General features: G+C 39.3%; 3 protein-coding genes across 3 annotated transcripts; all 3 read right to left on the bottom strand.

Annotated features, from left to right (window-relative positions):
* Window positions 1–1,641: 1,641 nt before the first annotated feature.
* On the bottom strand, window positions 1,642–3,494 carry LOC113165983 (beta-1,3-galactosyl-O-glycosyl-glycoprotein beta-1,6-N-acetylglucosaminyltransferase 3-like). Its single transcript, XM_026365840.1, has one exon. It carries the CDS (start codon window positions 3,439–3,441, stop codon window positions 2,149–2,151), a length of 1,293 nt encoding a protein of 430 aa, XP_026221625.1. The 5' UTR covers window positions 3,442–3,494; the 3' UTR covers window positions 1,642–2,148.
* Window positions 3,495–10,297: 6,803 nt separating this feature from the next.
* Window positions 10,298–11,741, bottom strand: LOC113165984 (beta-1,3-galactosyl-O-glycosyl-glycoprotein beta-1,6-N-acetylglucosaminyltransferase 3-like). Its single transcript, XM_026365841.1, has one exon. The coding sequence runs from the start codon at window positions 11,667–11,669 to the stop codon at window positions 10,377–10,379; it is 1,293 nt and encodes a 430-aa protein (XP_026221626.1). The 5' UTR covers window positions 11,670–11,741; the 3' UTR covers window positions 10,298–10,376.
* Window positions 11,742–12,039: 298 nt separating this feature from the next.
* On the bottom strand, window positions 12,040–23,281 carry LOC113165980 (proprotein convertase subtilisin/kexin type 5). Its single transcript, XM_026365835.1, has 16 exons — window positions 22,860–23,281; window positions 21,138–21,341; window positions 20,982–21,050; window positions 20,794–20,836; window positions 18,758–18,903; window positions 17,559–17,753; window positions 16,963–17,049; window positions 16,683–16,881; window positions 16,339–16,562; window positions 15,997–16,239; window positions 14,607–14,852; window positions 14,268–14,463; window positions 13,857–14,062; window positions 13,547–13,647; window positions 12,687–12,858; window positions 12,040–12,617 (listed from the first exon to the last, which is right to left on the bottom strand). The coding sequence occupies exons 1-16, from the start codon at window positions 23,035–23,037 to the stop codon at window positions 12,250–12,252; spliced, it is 2,877 nt and encodes a 958-aa protein (XP_026221620.1). The 5' UTR covers window positions 23,038–23,281; the 3' UTR covers window positions 12,040–12,249.
* Window positions 23,282–24,142: the final 861 nt, after the last annotated feature.

Raw genomic sequence — 24,142 nt, forward strand, 5'->3', positions numbered from 1 at the left:
CTACATGTGCAGAGACCTGCCTTCTTGGCTAGAGGGAAGCTATACTGTAAATGTGTTTCTGGGAATTGACAAATGTCACAAGGTGCCTGACGTCACAGATTTCCCAACACTGTCAACACTGTATTTACTGTCAGAATACAATGCATGCCACAAAGATTGAAGTACTTCATTGAAAGTCCCACTAACTGAGTCACACAAGGATGTATAATTAAACCAATGAAGTGTAAATGATTAGCCTGAAAAAACAGCCACCAAAAGAGAAAGTTGGTAAAATGCACCTGCTTAAGGAAGAGAATTTTTTTAACTAGTGAAATAAAATGTTAAAAATGTGTAAAATGAAAGGTGTAACATGTGCATGAGTAAAAGGAGGACACTTTCAGTGAGAGCTTGTTCTTCACTTCAGAGGTCCTTCAATAATGTTCTAACACCTCCACCCAGTGGTGCCCTTCAGCTGGAAACTGAATGAAACTCCTTGAATAATGTTCTGACAACTGCTCTTTCCATCAGAGCATCAGCTCTTAATTTAGCCTATTTATATGTTAACAAGTAGCATTGCATAAAAAATTGATAGAAAACATTTGCATAGATTAAAACAGTTTTTTTATGGCAGAATTAAAAGGTGAGTGTGGAGGTGAGGAGAGTGGAGGTAGTAGTGGAGAGTGGAGGCATCATTGGGAGCAGGGAGACAATGCCTGTCATGCAAACATATCTAAAAATACAAATCAATAAATGAGGCAAACTTAATCCAAAATTCCCTAATACACTCTATTTAAATACCTTACAATGGGATTGACAGGGGCCAAACAGGTACGAAAAAAAGGATATTTATTGACAAAAAGGCAACTTACACACTCACAAACATAAACTCATGAATGAAAACAATGTCCAACAAACTGAAGTGCAGTCCAGGGTGATCCAAAAAAGCCGAGTGACAAAGTAACGAACTGACGAACGAGTGGCCTGGATCCGTGAGAAGTGTGCAGCATGAATGAATGAATGACAACAAACCAGCAAACAACAGAGGACTGAGGGGTGCTTATAAAGCAAAAGGGGAACACAGGTGAAATGAATCAGCCATTAGGAGTCCAGTGGGTTGAGAGTGGAGGTGGAGGAAGGGAGAACCAGGGAGACACTAGGTGGAGACAAAAACGCCTAAACGGACAGGGATGAGGCCTGAGGCCCGAATCCTGACATGTTCTGCATTCTGATCACACTGAAAGAGGCATAAAAGAGTTAGTACAACATGGAAAAACATGAAAAAAACTGAGTTTCAAAAAATCTTACTAACTTTAGCAATCACTTTTTGTTTGGAAAACCTTACTTACCTTAAAATAAAATTGAGCTCTCAAATGAAGAACAGTCTTTTACTCAAGATGGAGGTTTGTTGGATTTTCGCAGTCAGTTGCTTTTACTGTATTTATGTTTACAGTCATATTTTCCCAGAATGCATTGGGAAAGCAACAGTTCCACACTGTACACAGTTTATACAGTATGGACCTGATGAAAATACAGTAATAATACTTTAATAACAGCACATCTACAGTAATAGACTGTACTCAGGTTATGCAGTACAGGACTGTTGTAATCAGTAATAATACTCCTTGCAATGGAAATCGATAACAGGTTAACAGAGACTGAGGGTAACATAGATTTCATTTTATTTTATTTTATTTAGATGTGCACAAAGGCTATTTTTATAAAATTACCAACTGTGTAATATGGGAAAATAAAGCTTTTTTTTTTGCTCTTCACATCAGTTTTACCTATTTATAGAGTAACAAGTAGCAGGACATTTATTTGGGAACATAAAAATAGTTTAAAAGAATAAATATTTCTGTTTTGTAGTTCTCTTCCACTTCCGATAGATGGCACCACAAATACAGATTTCATTAAATAGTGTCTTATGACAATAATATTAAAATGCATAAAATCTTACTAATCTGGCAATATTAATGGTATATTATAAAATCCAATTAAAAGATATGCAACATTTTGACAATAACAGCACAATATTTCAGGAATGCTAAGTTGTGAACCCCTAATATTTTGCTAACAAATATGATTTCTGTAATATTTATCTAATAAAAAAATAAAAAATAATAATATATATAATAAATTATACTTTAAATGTCAAAGGACTGTAAAGCATTACAAAGTGGTAAAATATTCATGTGGTGACAGTGGATCATGACCTAAAGCTTTGAAATGCAAAACTGCCTCCATACATCTAATAGCAATATCATCAACCTCAGGATCAAACTTATTTGCAAGTAGGTGATGTTGTTTCAGGAGCCAGAGAAGGTCCCCTGCTCCGTACACACAAACAGCCCGTCTGTAAGCACCAGTGCAGTGGGAATATGGGGCTCCATTTTTCTCATCTCCTGCTAAATAGCTCCATTTCACCACACGTGCAAAGGCCTGCATGTCAGGCACATCATACTTGCTGTTAGCAGGCATTGATCCCGGAACAGAGGGCATCCTCTGTAGGGTGGCCCACAGGTGCTCATCGGGGCTGTATGTGTCCTTCTCCCACTCCAGAAGTTTCTGAGCCTCTCTGTCCTCTATCACATATTTCACAAAGGCTCTTGTGCCCACGAAGTAGGCATTTCCTGAGAACATCGGGCTGCTGATGGGTGGAGGACTTTTCTGTACGTTTGTCCGGATGACTGTGTTAGTCACATTGTAATGATACTGCCAGCGGCCTTTCTTGTAGGCATTGGTGGTCTCTGACTCCATGCTGTTCCTCCCATTTAAGATCTTCAGTGTCTTAACCATCTCTGCATTGGTTTTGATGGGAAAGTCTGTCCCACAGGTGTTGAGCAGGTATCTCCACTGGATGTGTGAGTTCAGGAGATCTTTCATGCAGTTCAGATCTGCCTGCACTCTGGACCATGAGGCATATATCACACTTTCTAACTTAGTGGCTACAAACACGTTGGGAAAACATGAAACTATCGATTCCACAGCCTTTTGAAATTCTTGGGAGGATTTCTGGTCCACGTGCACACAGTAAATGTTCTGAGGAGCGTAAATAGCTCGTAGAAGTCGCTCAAACATCTCGATCTTCTCATGGATCACCATGGAGTAGGCTATGGGAAAATCCTTCTCCTCTTCACTGAGAGGCTCTGTTATGAAGCCTCGCATTTCAATGTAAGCTGAACAGTCCTTTGTCACATTAAGGTAGAAATCCTCAGATAAAATTGTCCGTCTTTTCCTAGATGCTAGAAGCACTTCTAATTCACTTTGTTTTCCTTCTACATCTCCATTAATGATTGCCAAGCAGCCGGGCAGGTCAGAGGAGAACTGCTGTGGTGTTTTGAAATCACGCAAGGGCTGTGTGTTGAATCCAGTTTTCCAGAGGATAAAAGAGAGGAACATACCAATGAGGCTGATACAGAGGGTCCTCAACAACTTCTGGCATTTGAACAATGGAAAAGCCATTTGTTGCTTGAATTCTGTCTTCAGTGCAGTCTTCACAGAAACTAAATGGGGAGAGGCTACGGTGCTACTTTGAATGAAGGAATACAAACAGAATCAGCCTCTTAAGAAGGTGTGTCAAAAAAAAAAAGGTGGGGAATAGGTTCAGAGTTGTTTTACGATGCAGTATTGTGAAATTGCACAATCAAGTATTCCCAAGATAGATGTTACAATCTACATAGTTTTTGAGAGGACTATGTAGAAAAAAACATTTTATACAAACTTAAATAATTTCACTGTTTCACAAACATTTTTAATATCAGGAAAAATAAGGTATTTAGATAGTACAAATACAAAAGTATAAGTTAGATTGTTCTGGTTTGTTTGTATGTTTGTTTTTTCAGTGACAAATGCCTAATGTAAGAATGTGTATTATACCAACACAGGCACTTTGTAGAAAACCCCTGAACTCAAAAGGAAATACACCAAAACAAAATATCACTACATTTTAACCACACTACTTTGAATTCAGCAATAAGTCTTGATATTTTGAGCATCTACAACATACGCTCTAGTTCGAGATGTATTAAGGACTGAATAGGTTAGGTGTTCTCATCCACTTCCTGATCTGTGTCAGCTTCCTGCTCGTGGACAAAGCTGTAGCGTCAATTTACTTTAGGACTGAATAGGTTAAGTGTTCTCATCCACTTCCTGATCTGTGTCAGCGTCCTGCCCATGGACAAAGCTGTAGCGCCAATTTATTTTTTAATTTGAGCCGCCTCTGCTGGTGTACACTACATCTATCTCGTCACCGCTGTCTGGCTCAGGAACACCATTTGGTGGTGGGTACTAGCATTAACACTCAGTCTTTCATAGCTTTGGCTCCTGCAAAGTCTCTTTCTGGCATGAGCTTTGACCAAGGCGAACACTGCCAGAGAAAAGCCCAGTGCCAGCAGCAGGGCAATGGGCAAGGCGGCTGAAGTGTGTTTCAGAGCACGGGAGGACATTTTCAGATTTGTTTCCTGCTCCTCTCCTGACTTGGATTTTGGGGCCTCCACACAGAGTCTTTATAAATTGTAAAAAAAATCCTGTTTTGTATAATAAAGGATTATGTAGATTCGTGCACTTAACAAATGCATCTTTGACTGTTTACTGTCATGGGTTTATGTTGCTTTAAGTAAAAATGTTGCCATAAATAGAATAAGAAAATAGAACCTCGAGATTGAACCATTCCAAATCAAATCAAAGGTTGACATTGGAAATAATTGTAAAAGTTATTTAACTGAATATTTAACACCCATATTATCCTAATTAATGACTAGATTGAGGATGACTAATAGTGTTCTGACAACTAAAGTTAATAACACTGAAATGTGCCCTGTTTGATATTATTGTTGCACAATGAAACCAACAAACCTCAAGTCAGTAAAGAAAAATTACTAAATGCTTTCAAAGATAGTAAGATTGAACAACATTATTAGTTGTAGTAGTTAGCTTAAATATAAATTAGATATTTATATGAGAATGTTACAAGGCACAGCCTCATTTATAGTTACATCTGCTTGTATAATGTACAGTAGTGCTGATCTCCTGAGAAGTTAATGTGCACTTACTATTAGATGAAATTAAAAAAAAAACTTTTTTCAAAAGATTTTTAAATCTTTTGATTTATGTAGAACTTACTACTAAGTAAATTAGTATTGTACATGGTTGCTAGGTCAGACAATACCTGTTCTGAAAAGTATTGCCCCTCCTCACATCGTGGGTAACAGATGTTATTCTTAAGAGTGCTGCCCCGGTCGTGTGTCAAGCAGCTCTGAGGCGAGGCATCTGTAATAAACATAAGTACTGTACACTTAATCTGGTATGTTACAATATAAATATAAAAACGCCTTTACTAATACTGACGCACTAGGAAGTTTGTAGACAAATATTAGACTGATTTCCAGCTGTCCACAATAGAATCATATAAGGTCAAAGGCTTGTGAACCAATTAGTGGTTGAAGGGTGGGGAGTTAGTCAGACAACCGTAGGTTTCCTTTTATATTACAAAGTACATATTTCCAATTAATGATGGAGAAAGCTATCTACCCTGTCAGACAATGTGTGACACAGGCGTCAACGAGGTGCAGGAATCCTGTAGAACAAGTGACTCAGTCTGTAGGCCAGCGGTGTCAAACTCAAGTGCAACGGGGCCAAAACTCAAAGCACTCTTAAGGTCGCGGGCAGAACTGGATTAACATTTATTGAACTCAATAAAAGTAAATGTTTTCTGAACATGAATAGGAATAAAAAGAGATAGGAATATTATTCTACAATAAATAAAGTTAAACTTTACATAACCTAAATACTTTGCTCTCTATAAAAATATCTCTTGTGCAAATTATAACTGTAACTATAATGCTATACCACTATATAATAACTATTACTAAAAAAAAAAAAAAAACATGAAAAAATTAAATAAAAATTATGCTTTTTCACAAAAGTAAAAACAACAAATCAGAACGTTCAGTTTTCTTTGCTCTTGGGCCATTTTAGAAAAATAAACTTCAACTTCAAATATCTTTAAATATAAACATCTGCTGACATGTCAGATTCTTCTTTAACTCTCCTACTGTCTGTAGCTTATGGTCTGCATTCAGGGTCTTCAGCTTCTCCCGATGTCCTAGATTAAATTCCTTAATTACAGCCACATTAGCTCCACAAATAAGACACACAGGTTTACCGGCAATGTTGATAAACATGTACAATATTGTTTCAGACACTAACAGACGCTTGACTTGAATGACACAGGAATGTTCCTAGGTAACCTTTCATTGAGCAAGGCAGCTGTTGTGCTGCATTGTGGGATCTTTAGTTTCGTGTGTTATCAGCACTTCATATCGCCTGGCCATTTATAACAATAATGATACATCAATGTATCAATGATCTCGCTGGGCCGAATATAATTGTATTATGGCCGGCTATGGTCCGCGGGCCTTGAGTTTGACACTTATGCTCTAGGCCATGCCCCAGTACAGGTTGAACAGACATGGTCACAAGGCAAGCAGAAGCCCAGCTCCTTTCCATCAGCTCCCTGTTTTGTGATGTATGTACCATTAAGACATGCTTACACAGCTGCTGTCTGGAAAATAGCACAGTCACAGTTCAATGCTAATTTATTAGCACCCACTAATGCATTCTGGAAATCAGAACCAAAGCTTATTGTCATCATGCAGTTTTCATTCTTCTCTGTTAACTGATTTTTACACCCTGAGCTGCCTCTCTGTTTACTACTGAACATTAGTAGAAAAGGCTCACTATGAAGGTATGTGGGGGCAGCACATGTCTGGCATTCGTCGTTGCCTGGCCCCTCACAAGTGTAACAGTGTTGGTGGCAACCCATGCAGGTGAACTGGTCATCGTGTAGGTAGGTCCCTGTTGGACCGTCTGTGTCACCCGTCACACCACACAACAACGTGTTTGGATCCAACACGAGTCCCTTCTCACACTGACTGCACTGATTTGGCTTCGAGCCGGAGCAGCTCGTGCATTCTGTAAATAATCAAACAATTGATTCTGTGTCATTGACTTATCAATATGTTTAGATAGAGGGTGTTCTCAGCGCCGTGTTTCAAAGGGCAATGGTTATAATTACAGTAGGCACAGTATTTAGGTATTACAAAGCTGAATGAGGCCTAGCAGATAAAACATGACCGTAACACTATTGCAGTTGTAGATAATGTTGTACTTTCTAGTTAACATTGTATATTGTCATACAGTTGGAACTTTTGTCTTTATCAGATGTTTTCAGTAAGTCCAGCTTGTTGTGAAACAGTTTCATTTCTTCTTATTACTTTTCTAGTTATTCAAGTTCCACAACTGATTGAGCAGTTACATAAACAAACCTAATACAAGGCTGTTCAGATTTTAATCAGTTCTTCCTATTTTCGCAGGATATCAAGCTTACAAAACTGTCTCCTACCTCCTTTTCATTTGAGGTGTGTGTTAATCTCCAGTTTTCTTTGTACTGCTTGTCAAGCATTTTGAGTTGAACAGCACTGATAGGAAAAGTGCTTTATTTAATTTGCTTTATAAATGTTTTTAAGATTACAGCTTATGGTGTTTTCAAATTGTATTATGTTATACTGGCAGGTGCTTCTATTCATTTGTTAACTCTAGTTGTGTTGATACAGTTTAGGTGAACATCGATACAAACTCCTGCCTCCAAGATGAGCACACATGTTGAGTCAACAGCCCTCTTAACAGGAAAAAACAGTGTTTATACAGAGGTTTAAGCAAAGAATGAACAGTTGGCTGTTGTCTTAGCTGGGTAAACCTAACAAAGTACCTAACTGGCACTGCAAAGCAAATGACTATTGTTGCTTTTGTCTTGTTACATTATGCCATAGGGATCACTTTCTATACCTAAAGGGTTATAGTATAATGTGAAATGTAAGTTTTCACATCCATGAACACAAATACTTGGATGTGCTTCATTTTTAACATTTTTAAATATAAAAGAGAGTGGCACATGGTCAAAAATAATGTTACACCGCATCTTTAAAAGTGAAGTAAAATCTATATGACTAGCAGGTCTCACAGTCATCTGCCAACGGTCCTGAACAGCTGCCACAGGTAGGGTGGCACTGACCACAGCGGCCTTCCTCCATGTCCTCATAATAGCCCATGGGGCAACCTGCTTTACACACACAATTCAGCATCAAGTAAAGGAAACTGCATACTGAAATTGTATAGAGGAAAGGTAAAGCGGTGACAAGAGATCTGAAATTGTGATACTGTGATTTACAATTTTATTTAATGTCATTATGAATTAGCTCACTGAAACACGTTGTGTCAACAGTTGAATCTACCCATCCCATTCTCCAAGTAGTGGCCATCAGCACAGGACAGTCTTATGATCTTATTCTGTCACACGTGAGACAGGAGCTATCACAGGCGACACATACCCCCTCTGTTTTCTCAAACAAACCTCTGAAATTCAATTCAGGAGCAAGCCAATTAGACATTAACAGGAAAATACAATGTGCAAGGATCTTAACAGAGCTTTTCTTTTTTATAGTATATAGTTATAGTGTTCCAATGAAATGTACCACTTACTGAGTCACACAAGGATGTATAAAAAGCCAATGAAGCATAAATTATTAACCTGAACAAACAGCCACCAAAAGAGGAAGCTGGTAAAGATGCATCTCAAATAAAAAAAAAGGTGTAACACGTATGCATGTGTAAAAGGAGGTCAAATTGAGTAAGAGGTTGTTCTTCAATCGTAAAGGTCCTTCAATAATGTCCAAACAACTCCATCAAGTGCTCTTAAGCAGGATACTGAATAAAACTCCTGGAATAATTTTCTGAAATCTGCTCTTTTCATCACAGCATGAGCAAAGTATATTCCCTCTCATTTTTATCTATTCCATCACCTGATACTCATTTGCTATTCTGCCCATGCACAGCACAGTTTCCACCAGGACACAGGTCTAAGTCTGTTGAACGAGTTCCCTGGCACGGCTGACAGGAGCTGTGGCACGGCTGTCAGGAGCTGTGGCACGGCTGACAGCGCCACCCACAGCGCATAATGTGGAGTAAATTACAGTACTGTACTTTCCTTTTTTACCATGCAAAAATGCAGAATTATATTGTTATTTGTGGTAAACTGTATAATGAAATACAGTACAGCACTGTATTTATAAAAATATTACTTTATTTAGTTGTCAATGTAAAATACGTAGTTTCTGCAGAATTTATGGCAGAATTAAGTGTTTATAGATCTACTTGTGTTATACAATCAAATTACATGGAAATGAAAATTACAAGGAAAATTGTAGAGATCTAATCTTAAAACTTAACTTTAAACAAAACTGAGCTCTCAAATGAAGAACAGTCTTTTATTCAAGATGGAGATTTGTTGATTTTCGCGGTCAGTTGCTTTTAGTGTATTTATGTTTACAGTCAAATTTCCCAGAATGCATTTGGAAAGCAACAGTTCCACACTGTACACAGTTTCTACAATATGAACCTGTTATAAATACAGTAATAAGACTTTAAAAACAGTACATCTACAGTAATATACTTTACACAGTTTATGCAGCATGAACCTGTTATAAATACAGTAATAATACTTTACAGTGTAACAGAGACAGTATAGAGGGTAACATAGATTTTATTTTATTTTATTTATTTAGATGTGCACAAAGGCTGTGGGGTCATTGAAAGATAGTTTGGACTGCAGTGGACAGATGCAACTGATTTGGGTGTGTCACACGTTTTCACATTGCTTCTCATTTCCATGATTTTGTGGCGCCACAAATTCATTTATTTTTCAACCTGCAGAGTAAAATCTGAGTTAAATTACTGGTTTAAATGTGTGTGTTGAAGTCATTGATATGCGCACATTAAATAATCGCACCACAACGCTGATGTTGTCATGGCATTTACACATGTGCCTGTGGATGTGAACTATTACTGTGAACTACTTTTATTTTTAATCATGTTACCAACTGTGTAATATAGGAAAATAAAGCTTTATTTTTTGCCCCTCACATCAATTGTACCTATGTATATAGTAACAAGAAGCAGGACAGACACATTTATATGGGAACATAAAAATCTTCACATGGTAGGTAAGTTTAAAAGAATACATATTTCTCCTTTGTAGTTCTCTTCTATTTCCCCTAGATGGAACCACAAATACAGATTTCATTGAATAATAATAATAATGACATAATGTCAGTGTTTTATGAATATTAAAATGCATAAAATCTTTCAAACCTGACAACAATATTAACAGTGCAGAAAATTATAAAATACCATTACAAAATATTTTAAACATTTTGACAATAACAGCACAATATTTCAGGACTGTCAAGTTGAAGACCCCTAATACTTTGCTAACAAATAGGATTTCTGTAATATTTATCTAATCACTAAATTATACTTTAGATGTCAAAGGATTGTAAACATTACAAAGTGGTAAAATATTCATCTAGTAAGAGTGGATCATGACCTAAAGCTTTGAAATGCAAAACTGCCTCCATACATCTAATAGCAATATCATCAACCTCAGGATCAAACTTATTTGCAAGTAGGTGATGTTGTTTCAGGAGCCAGAGAAGGTCCCCTGCTCCGTACACACAAACAGCCCGTCTGTAAGCACCAGTGCAGTGGGAATATGGGGCTCCATTTTTCACATCTCCTGCTAAATCGCCCCATTTCACCAGTCGTACAAAGGCCTGCAAGTCAGACACATCATACTTGACATTAGCAGGCACTGATCCGGGAACAGAGGGCATCCTCTGTAGGGTGGCCCACAGGTGCTCATCGGGGCTGTATGTGTCCTTCTCCCACTCCAGAAGTTTCTGAGCCTCTCTGTCCTCTATCACATATTTCACAAAGGCTCTTGTGCCGACGAAGTAGGCATTTCCTTGGAACATCGAGCTGCTGATGGGTGGAGGACTTTTCTGTACGTTTGTCCGGATGACCGTGTTAGTCACATTGTAATGATACTGCCAGCGGCCTTTCTTGTGGGCATTGGTGGTCTCTGACTCCATGCTGTTCCTCCCATTTAAGATCTTCAGTGTCTTAACCATCTCTGCATTGGTTTTGATGGGAAAGTCTGTCCCACAGGTGTTGAGCAGGTATCTCCACTGGATGTGTGAGTTCAGGAGATCTTTCATGCAGTTCAGATCTGCCTGCACTCTGGACCATGAGGCATATATCACACTTTCTAACTTAGTGGCTACAAACACATTGGGAAAACATGAAACTATCGATTCCACAGCCTTTTGAAATTCTTGGGGGGATTTCTGGTCCACGTGCACACAGTAAATGTTCTGAGGAGCGTAAATAGCTCGTAAAAGTCGCTCAAACATCTCGATCTTCTCATGGATCACCATGGAGTAGGCTATGGGAAAATCCTTCTCCTCTTCACTGAGAGGCTCTGTTATGAAGCCTCGCATTTCAATGTAAGCTGAACAGTCCTTTGTCACATTAAGGTAGAAATCCTCAGATAAAATTGTCCGTCTTTTCCTAGATGCTAGAAGCACTTCTAATTCACTTTGTTTTCCTTCTACATCTCCATTAATGATAGCCAAGCAGCCGGGCAGGTCAGAGGAGAACTGCTGCGGTGTTTTAAAATCACGCAAAGGCTGTGTGTTGAAGCAGGTTTTCCAGAGGATAAAAGAGAGGAACATACCAATGAGGCTGATACAGAGGGTGCCCAACAAAATCTGGAACTTGAACAATGGAAAAGCCATTTCCTTGCTTGACTTCTGTCAGAGGTAAAAATGACATAGGTGACCCTGTCTTCAGTGCAGTCTGCACAGAAACTAAATTGGGAGAGGCTACAGTGCAACTTTGCATAAAGGAATACAAACTGAATCAGCCTATTAAGAAGGTGTGTCAAAAAACGGGAATAGGTCCAGAATTGTTTTATGATGCAGTACTGCAAATGATAGATGTTTTAAATTCCACAGTTTTTGAGAGGACTATGTCGAAGACATTTCATTTCATACAGACTTAAATCATTTCACTGTTTCACAAACATTTTTAATATCAGTACAAATAAGGTATATATACAGTACACATACAGAAGTAGAAGTTTGATTGTTCTGTTTTGTTTGTATGTTTGTTTTTTCAGTGACAAATGCCTAATCTAAGAATGTGTATTATACCAACACAGGCACTTTGTAGAAAACCCCTGAACTCAAAAGGAAATACACCAAAACAAAATATCACTACATTTTAACCACACTACTTTGAATTCAGCAATGAGTCTTAATATTTTCAGCATCTACAACATACGCTCTAGTTCAGATGTATTTAGGACTGAATGGGTTAAGTGTTCTCATTCACTTCCTGATCTGTGTCAGCGTCCTGCTCGTGGATAAAGCTGTAGCGTCGATATACTGAGCCACCTCTGCTAGTGTACACCACATCCACCTCATCACCGCTGTCTGGCTCAGGCACACCATGAGGCATGTGTATACTAGCATTGCCACTCAGTCTTTCATAGCTTTGGCTCCAGCAAAGCCTCTTCCTGGCATGAGCTTTGACCAAGGCGAACACTGCCAGAGAAAAGCCCAGTGCCAGCAGCAGGGCAACGGGCAAGGCGGCTGAAGTGTGTTTCAGAGCACGGGAGGACATTTTCAGATTTGTTTCCTGCTCCTCTCCTGACTTGGATTGTGGGGCCTCCACACAGAGCGCTAGAACAAAAGGTGTCTTTAGTAAATGGTCAAAAAATCCTGTGTTTCTTATAATAGGCAGCTTCCTACCTGAGCGGCGGTCACAAACACAGCAGTCAGTGTCATTCCTTCCTGCCTGACAGCAGCGGGCACAGCGGTTCTCCACAGCATGAAGAGCAGAATAGCGGTGACAAGTCAGACACTGGTCAGGTCTGGGGCCGGTACAGTGCCTACATGAGCTGTCGCATGGCTCACAAATTTCCTACAATGGCACAGCAAATTATTTTACTGAGGAAGTTAGTGTAAATTTCAGTTGTCGACATTAGGCAACCCAACAAATATATCTTTGACTGTAAAAAAAATGCTACAAACGGTTAAAAAAAGTATAAAGTTAACTACTCTTCTGGTCTTTAGGACAATGAAACCAACCAACTTCAAGTCAGTAATCAAAAATATGACAAAATGCTTTCAAAGATAGTAAGAGGCTAATTAAATAAAATAAGTTGTCGTGGCTTTACATGATTTACTCAAATATGAATTTGATTCAAAGGATACAAGCCACAATCTCATTTATGGTTACATCTACATTTATGATGTACAGATATGAACTTAGTATTAAATGATATTAAGATAAACACTTATCTTTTGACATTAAACATAGTAGTTAGCACTAAGTAAATTAGTATTGTACATGGTTGCTAGGTCAGACAATACCTTTTCTTAGTTAGCTTAAATATAAATTAGATATTTAAATGAGAAGGTTACAAGGCACAGCCTCATTTATAGTTACATCTGCTTGTATAATGTACAGTAGTGCTGATCTCCTGAGAAGTTAATGTGCACTTACTATAAGATGATATTTAAAAAAAAAACATTATCTTTTGACTTTAAATGTAGTACTTACTACTGAGTAAACTAGTATTGTACATGGTTGCTAGGTCAGACAATACCTGTTCTGAAAAGTATTGCCCCTCCTCACATCGTGGGTAACAGATGTTATTCTTAAGAGTGCTGCCCCAGTCGCATGTCAAGCAGCTCTGAGGCGAGGCATCTGTAATCAAACATAAGTGTTGTACACGTAATCTGGTATGTTATGCAAATCTGAAAAACCCTATTACCAATACTGACGTACTAGGAAGTTTGTAGACAGATATCAGGCTGATTTCCAACTGTCCACAATAGAGTCATATAAGGTCAAAGGCCAACTGTTGTTTCTGCTGATGCTTCCTTTTGAATGTACTGTAGTTGCTTTATTCATACCTGTGCAGGTCTGGCAACTGGTGTGGCACTGTTTGCAGACCTCACTGAGCTCATAGAAGTGGTGCGGGCAGCGCTCAACACACAGCTTGGTACCTTGTAGCTCCAGCAGAGGAGGTGGACAGACCCTGCAGGACTCAGGTCCTGGGCCTGTACACAGCTCACAGGACTGGTCACATTTCTCACAGCGGGAGCCATCTTTGTAATACCTGAAGAAATACATGTAATTACAAGTGATAAAGGCATGTGCATAGATTTTAGATTCCCATGAACATAATTTAAGACATAATAAGAATTATAAGCAAATTTCCTTGTGTCATTTTAAAGTTAGTTAAAGTACTGTAACAATCAGTTATCTGTCAACATTAAATATACCTAGTTCAACACCAAACTCAAAGTCTGAAAGCTATCTACCCTGTTGGACATTGCGTGACACAGGCATCAAGGAGGTGCAGGAATCCTGTAGAACAAGTGAGGCAGTCTCTAGGTGATGCCCCAGTGCAGGTTGAACAGACATGGTCACAAGGCAAACAGAAGCCCAGCTCCTTTCCATCAGCTTCCTGCTTTGTGATGAATGTACCAGCAGGACACTCGCTCACACAGCTGCTGTCTGGAAAATAGCACAATCACGGTTCAATTGCTAATTTATTAGCACCCACTAATGCACTCTGGAAATCAGAACCAAAGCTTATTGTCATCATGCAGTTTTCATTCTTCTCTGTTTACTACTGAACATTAGTAGAAAAGGCTCACTATGAAGGTATGTGGGGGCAGCACATGTCTGGCATTCGTCGTTGCCTGGCCCCTCACAAGTGTAACAGTGTTGGTGGCAACCCATGCAGGTGAACTGGTCATCGTGTAGGTAGGTCCCTGTTGGGCAGTCTGTGTCACCCGTCACACCACACAACAACGTGTTTGGATCCAACACGAGTCCCTTCTCACACTGACTGCACTGATTTGGCTCTGGGCCGGAGCAGCTCGTGCACGTCTGGTGGCATTCTGTAAATAATCAAACAATTGATTCTGTGTCACTGACTTATCAATATGTTCAGATAGAGGGTGTTCTCAGCACCATACAGTTGGAAGTGTTGTTTTGATGTTTTCATCAAGTCCAGTTCATTCAAGTCCAACTTGTTGTGGAACAGTTCCAGTTTTTCCAGCTTACTTTTCTAGTTGTTCAAGTTCCACAACTGATTGAGCAGTCACGTATGAACAGTGAAAGTTACACAGACATGGCAACCTGACAGAGCGTGAGCAGTTTTGCAAAGAAGAATGGCATAAAATTCCAGTGTCCTGATGTGCAAGACTAATTGAGACCTATCCACACAGACTCCATGCTGTGATTGCAGCCAAAGGTGTATCTACTAAATACTGACCTGACGGGTGAATATTAAAGCAAACACTGAATTCACCATTTCCTATTTTTATTTAATTAACATTACTTTATAGAAATATGTTTTTACTTTGACATCAAAGAGGTATTTTTCTGAACTTTTTTTTGACCCTGATTGATTTATAATGTCAATAAAAGGATTAAACATCCAACATCAAAAACCTTTAATAGGCACTGTATCTCCACAGGACATCCAGCTTTCAAAACTGTCTGGTGTGTGTTAATCTCAAGTTGTTTGCAATAGTTTTTACTTGCTTTGACAGTTAATATTTGTACTTCTTGTCAAGCACTTTGAGTTGAACAGCATGAAAAGTGCTTGATTTAATTTGCTATATAGATATTATTTTGTAGATCACAGTTCATGGTGTTTTCAAACTGTATTATGTTAAACTGCCAGGTGCTTCTATTAATTTGTGTCGGTGCAGTTTAGGTGAACATCGATACAAACTCCTGCCTCCAAGGTGAGCACACACATTGAGTCAACAGTCCTTAACATGGAAAAGAAGTGTTTATACAGAGGTTTAAGCAAATAATAAACATTTGGCTTTTGTAAACTGTTGTCCAACAAAGTAATAACTGGCACTGCAAAGCAAATGACTAATAGAGATCACTACGTTTTCATATCCATGCACACAGAGAATGGGATGTGCTTCCTTTCTAACATTATTAAGTATAAAGGACAGTGGCACATGGTCAGAAAATTATGTTACACTGCATCTTCAAAAGTAAAGTGAAATCTATATGACTCACCTTGACATTCCTTTGCTGCAGGTTCATAGTAAGTACCAGTGGGACACTCCTTGAAACATGCACCCTTATAGAGTTTGGAGCTGAATGTCGAGCAGGTCTCACAGTCATCTCCCAACGGCCCTGAACAGCTGCCACAGGTAGGGTGGCACTGACCACAGCGGCCCTCCTCCATGTCCTCATAATAGCCCATTGGGCAACTTGCTTTACACACACCATTCAGCATCAAGTAAAGAAAACTGCATTCTGAAATTGTATAGAGGAAAGGTAAAGCGGTGACAAGAGATCTGAAATTGTGATGCAGTGATTTACAATTTTATATCATATCATTATAAATTTGCTCACTGAAACACGTCCTGTCATCTGAACAAACGTCACAGTGGGTAGGGCACCGTCTGCAGGTCCCATCATCTGCAGGGTACGTGCCCAGTGAACAGTTGAATCTACATGTGCCACTCTCCAAGTAGTGGCCAGCAGCACAGGACAGACATTGGGATCTTATTCCGTCACACGTGAGACAGGAGCTATCACAGGCTTCACATAATCCCTCTGTTGTCTCAAAGAAACCTCTGAAATCAAATTCAGGAACCAGACGATTAGACATAAACAGGGAAATACAATGTGCAAGAACCTAAGGATCTTTACAGAGCTTTTCTTTTTTATAGTGCTTAGCTTATTCAGTTGCTTACTCCGGACAATTTGACCAGCACCGCTCCTGATGAAGAAAACGTTTAGAACTGCCTTTGGAACAGCTGATGCAGTTGTCACTAGTGTCTACGCAGGTCTCACAGTTTGGCGAGCAGTCCTCACATAGCTGAGTGGCAGAGTTTGCAAAGAAGCCGGATGGACACTGCTCTACACAAGAACTGTCCTGGTCCAGGAAATATCCTGGGACACATGTCACATGTAAGGCATAATTAGAACACATGCAATCTTTCAATCTATTGCCATAATCAAAGACATCTGTACCTTTAAAACATGAAGAACAATCCAGTCCTTGTGGGCCAAAGCAGGTTTTACAGGATGCATCACATGTGCGACACTCACTATATTCCCCTGTAATTAAAACAAACACACTTACTTTCTTTTTATATTACACATATAAATATAAAATGTTACGTTAGGTGCAGTGATTGATGGTCAGTTAAGCTGTTTAGCTTTTTAGAGGGAATCATTACTGTAAACATGTTTCTGGGAACTGACAAATGTTATAAGTAAACACTGATGTAGCTGATTTGCCAATACTGCCTTTTTTAATTACTGTAATTAAATGGCTCTCAAATGAAAGGTGTAACACGTGTACATGTGTAAAAGGAGAACGCATTGAGTGAGAGCTTCTTCTTCACTTTAGACGTCCTTCAACAACGTATATTCCCTCTCATCTTCATCTATTCCATCACCTGACACTCAATTGCTATTCTACAGTATCTCCCCTCTTTTTTTTTTACTGTATTACTACTATAGTTGTATTTTTTTAATTCATTTAACAAAAAGATAAAACCAACACGGGTTGATTAATTACTGATTTGAGAAAAAGCAACAAAGATCATTGTTTTTTTTCTTACCGTCAAAATACTGTCCTAATGGGCAGTTAACCACAAGGCACTGTCCATGCACAGCACGGTTCCCACCAGGACACAGCTCGCAGTCTGTTGAACGAGGTCCCTGGCACGTCTGGCAGGAGCTGTGGCACGGCTGACAGCGCCACCCACTGGAGTCACTGAAAGTCTTCTGTGGACACTGTTTAACACACTCACCGCCTGAAATGACAGAGCAGAGGAAACGTATTATTATTATTATTATTATTATTTCCAGTGAAACGCTTTATCTGTTAGTGCTTTATAGTGTTAAGTGTCCCTCATCTCCTGTCAGTATAGATGTGGGTCGTGTTTAAATGTCTTAGATAAGGAAATCACTCACTGACTAAGAGTGACCAGGAGATGGCGTTCAGACAGTGAGGCTGAGAGGTGAGAGATCATTGAAAGAGAGTTTGGACTGAAGTGGGCAGATTTGGGTCTATCACAGGTTTTACTTATTTCCATGCTTTCAGATTCATTTATTTCTCGACCTGCACAGTAAAATCACAGTAAGATTACTGGTTTAACTGGCTCTATTGGAGTCATTGATAACCGTGCCACAACGCTGATGTTGTCCACAGCATTTGAAACTCTCGTGCCTGTGGATGTGAACTATTACTGTGAACTTCTTTTATTTTTAATCACGTAAACGACTGTGTAATATGAGTAAATGTGATGAAGAAGTACATGATGAAGATTATTTCAGCAACTCCTACAGGTGAATCCGAGACGCTTGACAGATATGCATATGGGCTCTGCACATCTCTTTACACTGTTCCAGTATCTCTCCTTCTTCTATTTCCCATACAAAACAGTGATCTACACCTACACCATCGATGCTGACTGCCCATGATTGATCCTGTCTAAAATCCAGTGAAAACATGCCCCTGCTAAAATCATTTTTGAATTGTGGTAGGCCTCCTCTAGTTATAATAGCTTCAGGCTTTATTTTAAATTTCAAAGCTTTTACTCTATTGCTTATAAAGAATACACCTGAACAATACTAATTTGTTGTTTGCATAAACCTGACATGGACATGATTTGCAATCCAAATGTTGTTGCTTCATGTGGTCACCAAGAACAATTACTCTCACGTTCACTGTGAGTGTGTTGGAGCATAAAAAAGTATAAGAATATATTCTACTAGTACTGTATAGAGGAAATTTTATATTTTTTTCTACAGGTACCGTTGAGAGAGTAACCAGGCTGACAGGCAAGGCAGTGTGTACCACTCCTGCAATCTGTGCACTGTGTTGGGCAGGACAGACACACACCCCTGCCCCAGTCTTCAAAGGTGCTCTGCGGACAATGTCTGCGACACTGGTGCCTGAAACTGTACAGAGAAAGAGAAATGGTAATTCAAAATTCAAACTGAACACTCTTCAAAAATATTTATTCAGAGTAACTAGGTTTTGTTAAAATGTTTAAAAGTTTGTCTAAAAATGTTTTATTCTGGCAGTCTATTAAATGAAAGGAGGCTCTTTTTTTTTTTATTTTGTTTTGTTTTGTTGAGCAAACATGCAGCTACTATGGAATATACCAAAGACTTAATGACAACAATAGTAATTTATTCCCAAAGCTTTATATTGTAAGAAACATGATAGCTTTAGGCAGCCTCTGACCACACAGTTGACTTTCAGGCTAGACAAACTAAAAACGAGGATAAAACACACCTCATGCAAGAGTCACTCCCAACACGCACTGTGTCAGTCCACAGCACACCCACAGCAGTATTGTTGACTTGAATCAATCAATCAAACATCGGTAAACAGAGACGAAACATAATGTAGGCTGATTTTCTTCGAGCTTATCGAGGTTCTGTTCTCTTTCTAAGGCAGAGAGTTAATTGGTGTTTTATTTGTAGCCCAGAGACATTAACCTGTCCTATCAGTCCTTCAGGGCTTTACTGAGCTATTAAACATCAGATGGCTGTCCTAAAAAAAATCTAGCGTAAAGCAGCTGAGATTTTCAGAAGCAAAAATGTCACACATAAAGCATTAAAGAAAGAGTGACTTCTAGTTTGAAGACTAACGACTCTACATTAAACAGGCTAAACAGCAACGAGCAGCTGACTTGCTTAGTACAACATCATCTGCTTCCCTCTATGACAGAATCTGACCACTGACAGCCCGGGCCACACTTCCTACTGCGTTGCTGTGGATTTGGTGCTAAGATGAGGTGGCTGTTTGAGCAGGAACAGCTGGAGGCGCCACACTGCATCTATCAACTCACTTACAATAGCATCTGGTACAAACCAGGCTCTGTCTCTGGCCTGGAAACAGTACACTACTTAAGAATTTGCAGGATGTTTAAGAATCCCTCTGTGCAAATATTAGACTATCCATTCCAGAAGAGCACATCAGCATTTCCAAAGCAACCTTTGTTAAAGGCTTTTACTCCTCGAATTAGTTTAGAAAGGGTAAAAATATACTGTAGTTAGGAAAGCTCGAGGAACAATATAAAGTATGTTGAGAATTAATCACAGCAGTTTTTTGGTTTAGCTGCGCTTTGTTCCTTTCAGAGGAAGGTAAATGTCAATGAATAGCAAGCATCATGCTGTGCTCCGATAGGCAGTGTTTGTGTGAGAACACTGGCCCCACTCATTCACAGTTAGTCCAGAGCTGTCCAAGTGTGATATTTTACTTTAGTAGAAGTAAAGTGAGCTTCTGCAAGTGCTGGAAACTGTCATAATCTATCACAGTTGGGCTCTACCTGCAGTTCACGATCACCCTAATGCTCTGTTACATTCCTTATTCCACAGTTCCACACATATAACATAGCATTTAAAAGCACACTGTTAAGTATTTCTATGATGCAGACCACTCGACTGTGCTTCAACCGAGGCTCAGGTAACAGCATGACCCAATATGGAAGGTAACCTGACTCACACAATACCAGGAGGCCTGAATTCAGGGGAGTGGTAAACAATCGGAGGTCTGTTCTAGTTCTGTATGCTACACACTGGGTGCAAATGATAAGCTGGTGTAAACAGGTAAAATGTAGTGTATGAAGAACTAACACTAGTTTTTAAGCAAAATTGGCAGAAATCATCTGAAGACCCAGAATTGTTTCTAAATCTGCATTAACAAAACCGTCTGCCTTTGGATTTTGGCACATTGGTTAAATTAAATAAGTAATTTGTACATGTCAGCTTGGGTTCTGAAAAAATTGGAATCTGTATTTTATATTTTAGAAACATGGAACATGGAAAAAAAAAACTCACAGGAAGTAACCTTCAACACAGCTGTTGCAGATCTCAGGGTCTTCTGTACACAAGTGAAAAAAAGTGATTAATTAAAATTCACAGGGAGAACCGGACTGCACCGTTACCACCGGGGCTTTAATGCATGGTAGATTCTTTTTAAATAATACTGTATTCTTAGTCTTTTTTAGGAAGCATGTGCAACTTACCTGTGGAACATGTTTTGCAGCCCATTTCACAGTCAATACACTCCCCAGTATCAGGGTCCTGTACCTGCCCTGACACACAAAGTCTCAGGATAATGAGTCTGAATGTCTTCTGCTAAAGTTACAGCCTACTGAGAATCTTTGCTGCACTTAATTTACCTATATCACAGGATGCTGTCTGGCAGACCCCATTATGGAGTTTGTAGTGTTCCCGACATTTGGCACATATGTTGCCATCTGTGCAGAGTTCGCAATTGGCTATGCAGGGCAAGCAGACATAGTGACCCCTGTCAGCATAGAGTCCCCGGGGGCAGTGTGTCCGACAGCGACCTTGGAAAAGGAAACGTTTCTGTCCATCTTCATCTGAGGAGCAGGACACACAGGACTTGTTAATGTAAAGCCTACCCTGTTTTTTTCCTATTAGCCCTTTTCAAAAAAAAGGACTCCTGTTGAAGTGAAAATCAATGGGCATCTCATAATAAATACAGAGCTATAGAGTCAAATGGGTTCAACAAATACTTGGGCTGAAAGAAGGATGAAAGGACAAGTTGCCAACTATGTGAAAGTTCAGTGCCCACAGCCGATTACAGAACAAACACATAATACAGAGAACTAGTTTGTTTGATTGAAAAGAAAAAAGATGTGATGTATTGTTATTAGAAAAACAAAGACAAAACGTCATTGACAAAAAGCAGCAGAACAAATGTATGTCGCAGCCATGAACAACATCATAAACTGATGGATACGGCCTTTCACGTTGACTGTGGGCACGCAAATTACAAATCACAGTGTGAGATCACTTCCTGACTGATGATGCTCCAACTAATGTAAACAAGGGCAATCAGCAGCTGATGAGAGATCAGAGCTGTCTGCAGAGGCAGAGTCTCGTGTTAGTCCTGATGATTAATATTCTGCCACCTGCCACTAGCCTAGCTGTGGCACCTGAGGCAGCTCTGGAAGCAGCTGAGTTACAGCATGGCATCGTTTTTCTCAGCGCCGCACAGGAGATGTGTCAGACAGGGAGGAGAGGGGTCACAAGCTGTTGTTGCCTTTTTAGCCCTTTTATTTCCCAGGGACACGTCTACAGCATGTGGTATTCATCACAAAGATCATTACGCAGATATAAACGCTAATGCACAACATAGTAATTTCTACAAAACAAAAATATCTTTTGCAATTTAATTATAGTCAGGGTGAATAAAAATGCATGCTGTGGAGAGGCCAAAAAAGAAAGGAGTGTGTTTAAGGCAAGGGAGTGAGACACTTGCAGGTTCAGCAGGTTAAACTCAGTGAACTGCAACAGTAATACTTCTAGCCCAAGGGGATGTTTTCCCTGGTTCCTCTGATTAACAAAGGCTCCATTCTGACATGATCAGATTACACTGTGAAAACCGGAGAGAAAATGATCACACCTTCATCTCTTACCTATTACAAAGGTGTCCCATGACTTAAAAAAAAAAAAATTAACAAGTTCAATCAGTCTTTTATTTGGTTAACAGGAGTAAGTGGGAAACCAGAGCCCAAGATTCCTCCTCTCATGTAGACGGTTCAAACGACTTTGGTAAACATTAAATTGTGCAGCTTTGAAAAACGTAAACTCCACCTCCTTGGATTAATGAGTCCATGACATGGCTTTGTTTGGCATCTGAAGGGCCAAACAGAACGAAAACCGAGGAATTAGGCTAAACTTGCCATGTTAAAGCACTTTAGTGGCAAGAAACGATGAGAAATGCTGACATGTGAATGGGAAGACTATTTCAAACTCTGATGCAGCTGCTGTGCAGCAGGGGATGAGTGATCTGCTGCGTGATGATTAAATATTTCCCAGTTACATTTGGTCTCTTTGCTGTGAAAACTATGTTTATAGGACATGCTACTCACCAACTCCACAGGCAGTGCATTCAAACAGCTCATGCCCGGCGCACTCCGAGCAGGTGGGATGACACAGGACGCACTGGCTCTTCAGCATGAACTGTCCTCTCGGACAGGAAGACGAAGGTTTGCAGCCAATAAATCCGACACAGTTGAAACAGACGAGAAACAAGGCGAGGGACCTCATGGCTGTTTCACGGGGACTTTCTCTGGAAGTGAGAAGACCAGCGATCAGTCGGGATCGTCCCCAAAGAAGCGGCGCAGCAGGCACTGATCGATGCGGGGCTCAGTGACTCCAGCCCAGAAGGAACTTGCTCCACCAGTTCGCTCAAAGGAAACACTGGACAATGAGTGTGGTCTGTGGTCAACATTTGGTAAATGATCTTTAGAAGAAAAAAAAAAAAAAAAGAGTGAACACCCAGTTTCTGTGTCACGACAGAGTGTTTCCGGTTCTGAACACCTGACAAATTAAAAATACCTTTAAAAAAAAGACACACCTGTGACTGGAGCTAAATATCGACTGTTCGTCTATAACCACCATGAAATGTCTGATTTGAATAGGTCTTTATGAAAGAAATAGGTGTCTATAGATTTGATCTTTAAATCACTTTCACTTATTAGCAATATCAGAGATTTAGCTGTAAACCTTGTGGCATCTAGAACTGTCTGAAGGATACCATCATTTCTAAAAGGTTTATAAACTGTAACTACTTTCTTTAATACTGGTTAATCCACGAATAGGAACGGTTTTTGATAACCTAAACAACCTTTGGATGACTTGAAGATTCAGTTTTATATTTCTTTGTCACTCCAGGTGTTACTCCAACACACATGTTGAGAGGTTTGAAACAACATTTATGGATAATAGGTTATTGTAAAAGGATTAATGGTTTATTCTCATGTAGGCTAATAACTAACTTTTGCTAGTTACCACAGCTTGACACACAATTTGGAGGTGATGACATACTAAACATTTTAACTGTGTACCAAGTGACTCTGTGCCCTTTGTTAGTACTAAGATTTATAATTATAGACTTAATGGCTCAGAGGGGGGTGTTTAATTATTATAAGTACCATGCTGGAGGAGGAGAAATTAGGAGGAGATATTTTATTACCGATTAATTTGATAATTATAATCTCAATAAATCAATGAGTCCTTTATGTAAAGTCAAAAAACAGTGAACTATAGTCTATTGAAATTCATCAGTCCAGTGTTTCAAATTGTTTAATTTGGACTGACCAAACTAAATAAAGATTTATTTATAGAAAATATTTTCTCTTCCTGTTTTGTA

The sequence above is a fragment of the Anabas testudineus genome, chromosome 6 (assembly GCF_900324465.2).
Source record: "Anabas testudineus chromosome 6, fAnaTes1.2, whole genome shotgun sequence".
In the NCBI taxonomy this organism is placed as follows: domain Eukaryota; kingdom Metazoa; phylum Chordata; class Actinopteri; order Anabantiformes; family Anabantidae; genus Anabas; species Anabas testudineus.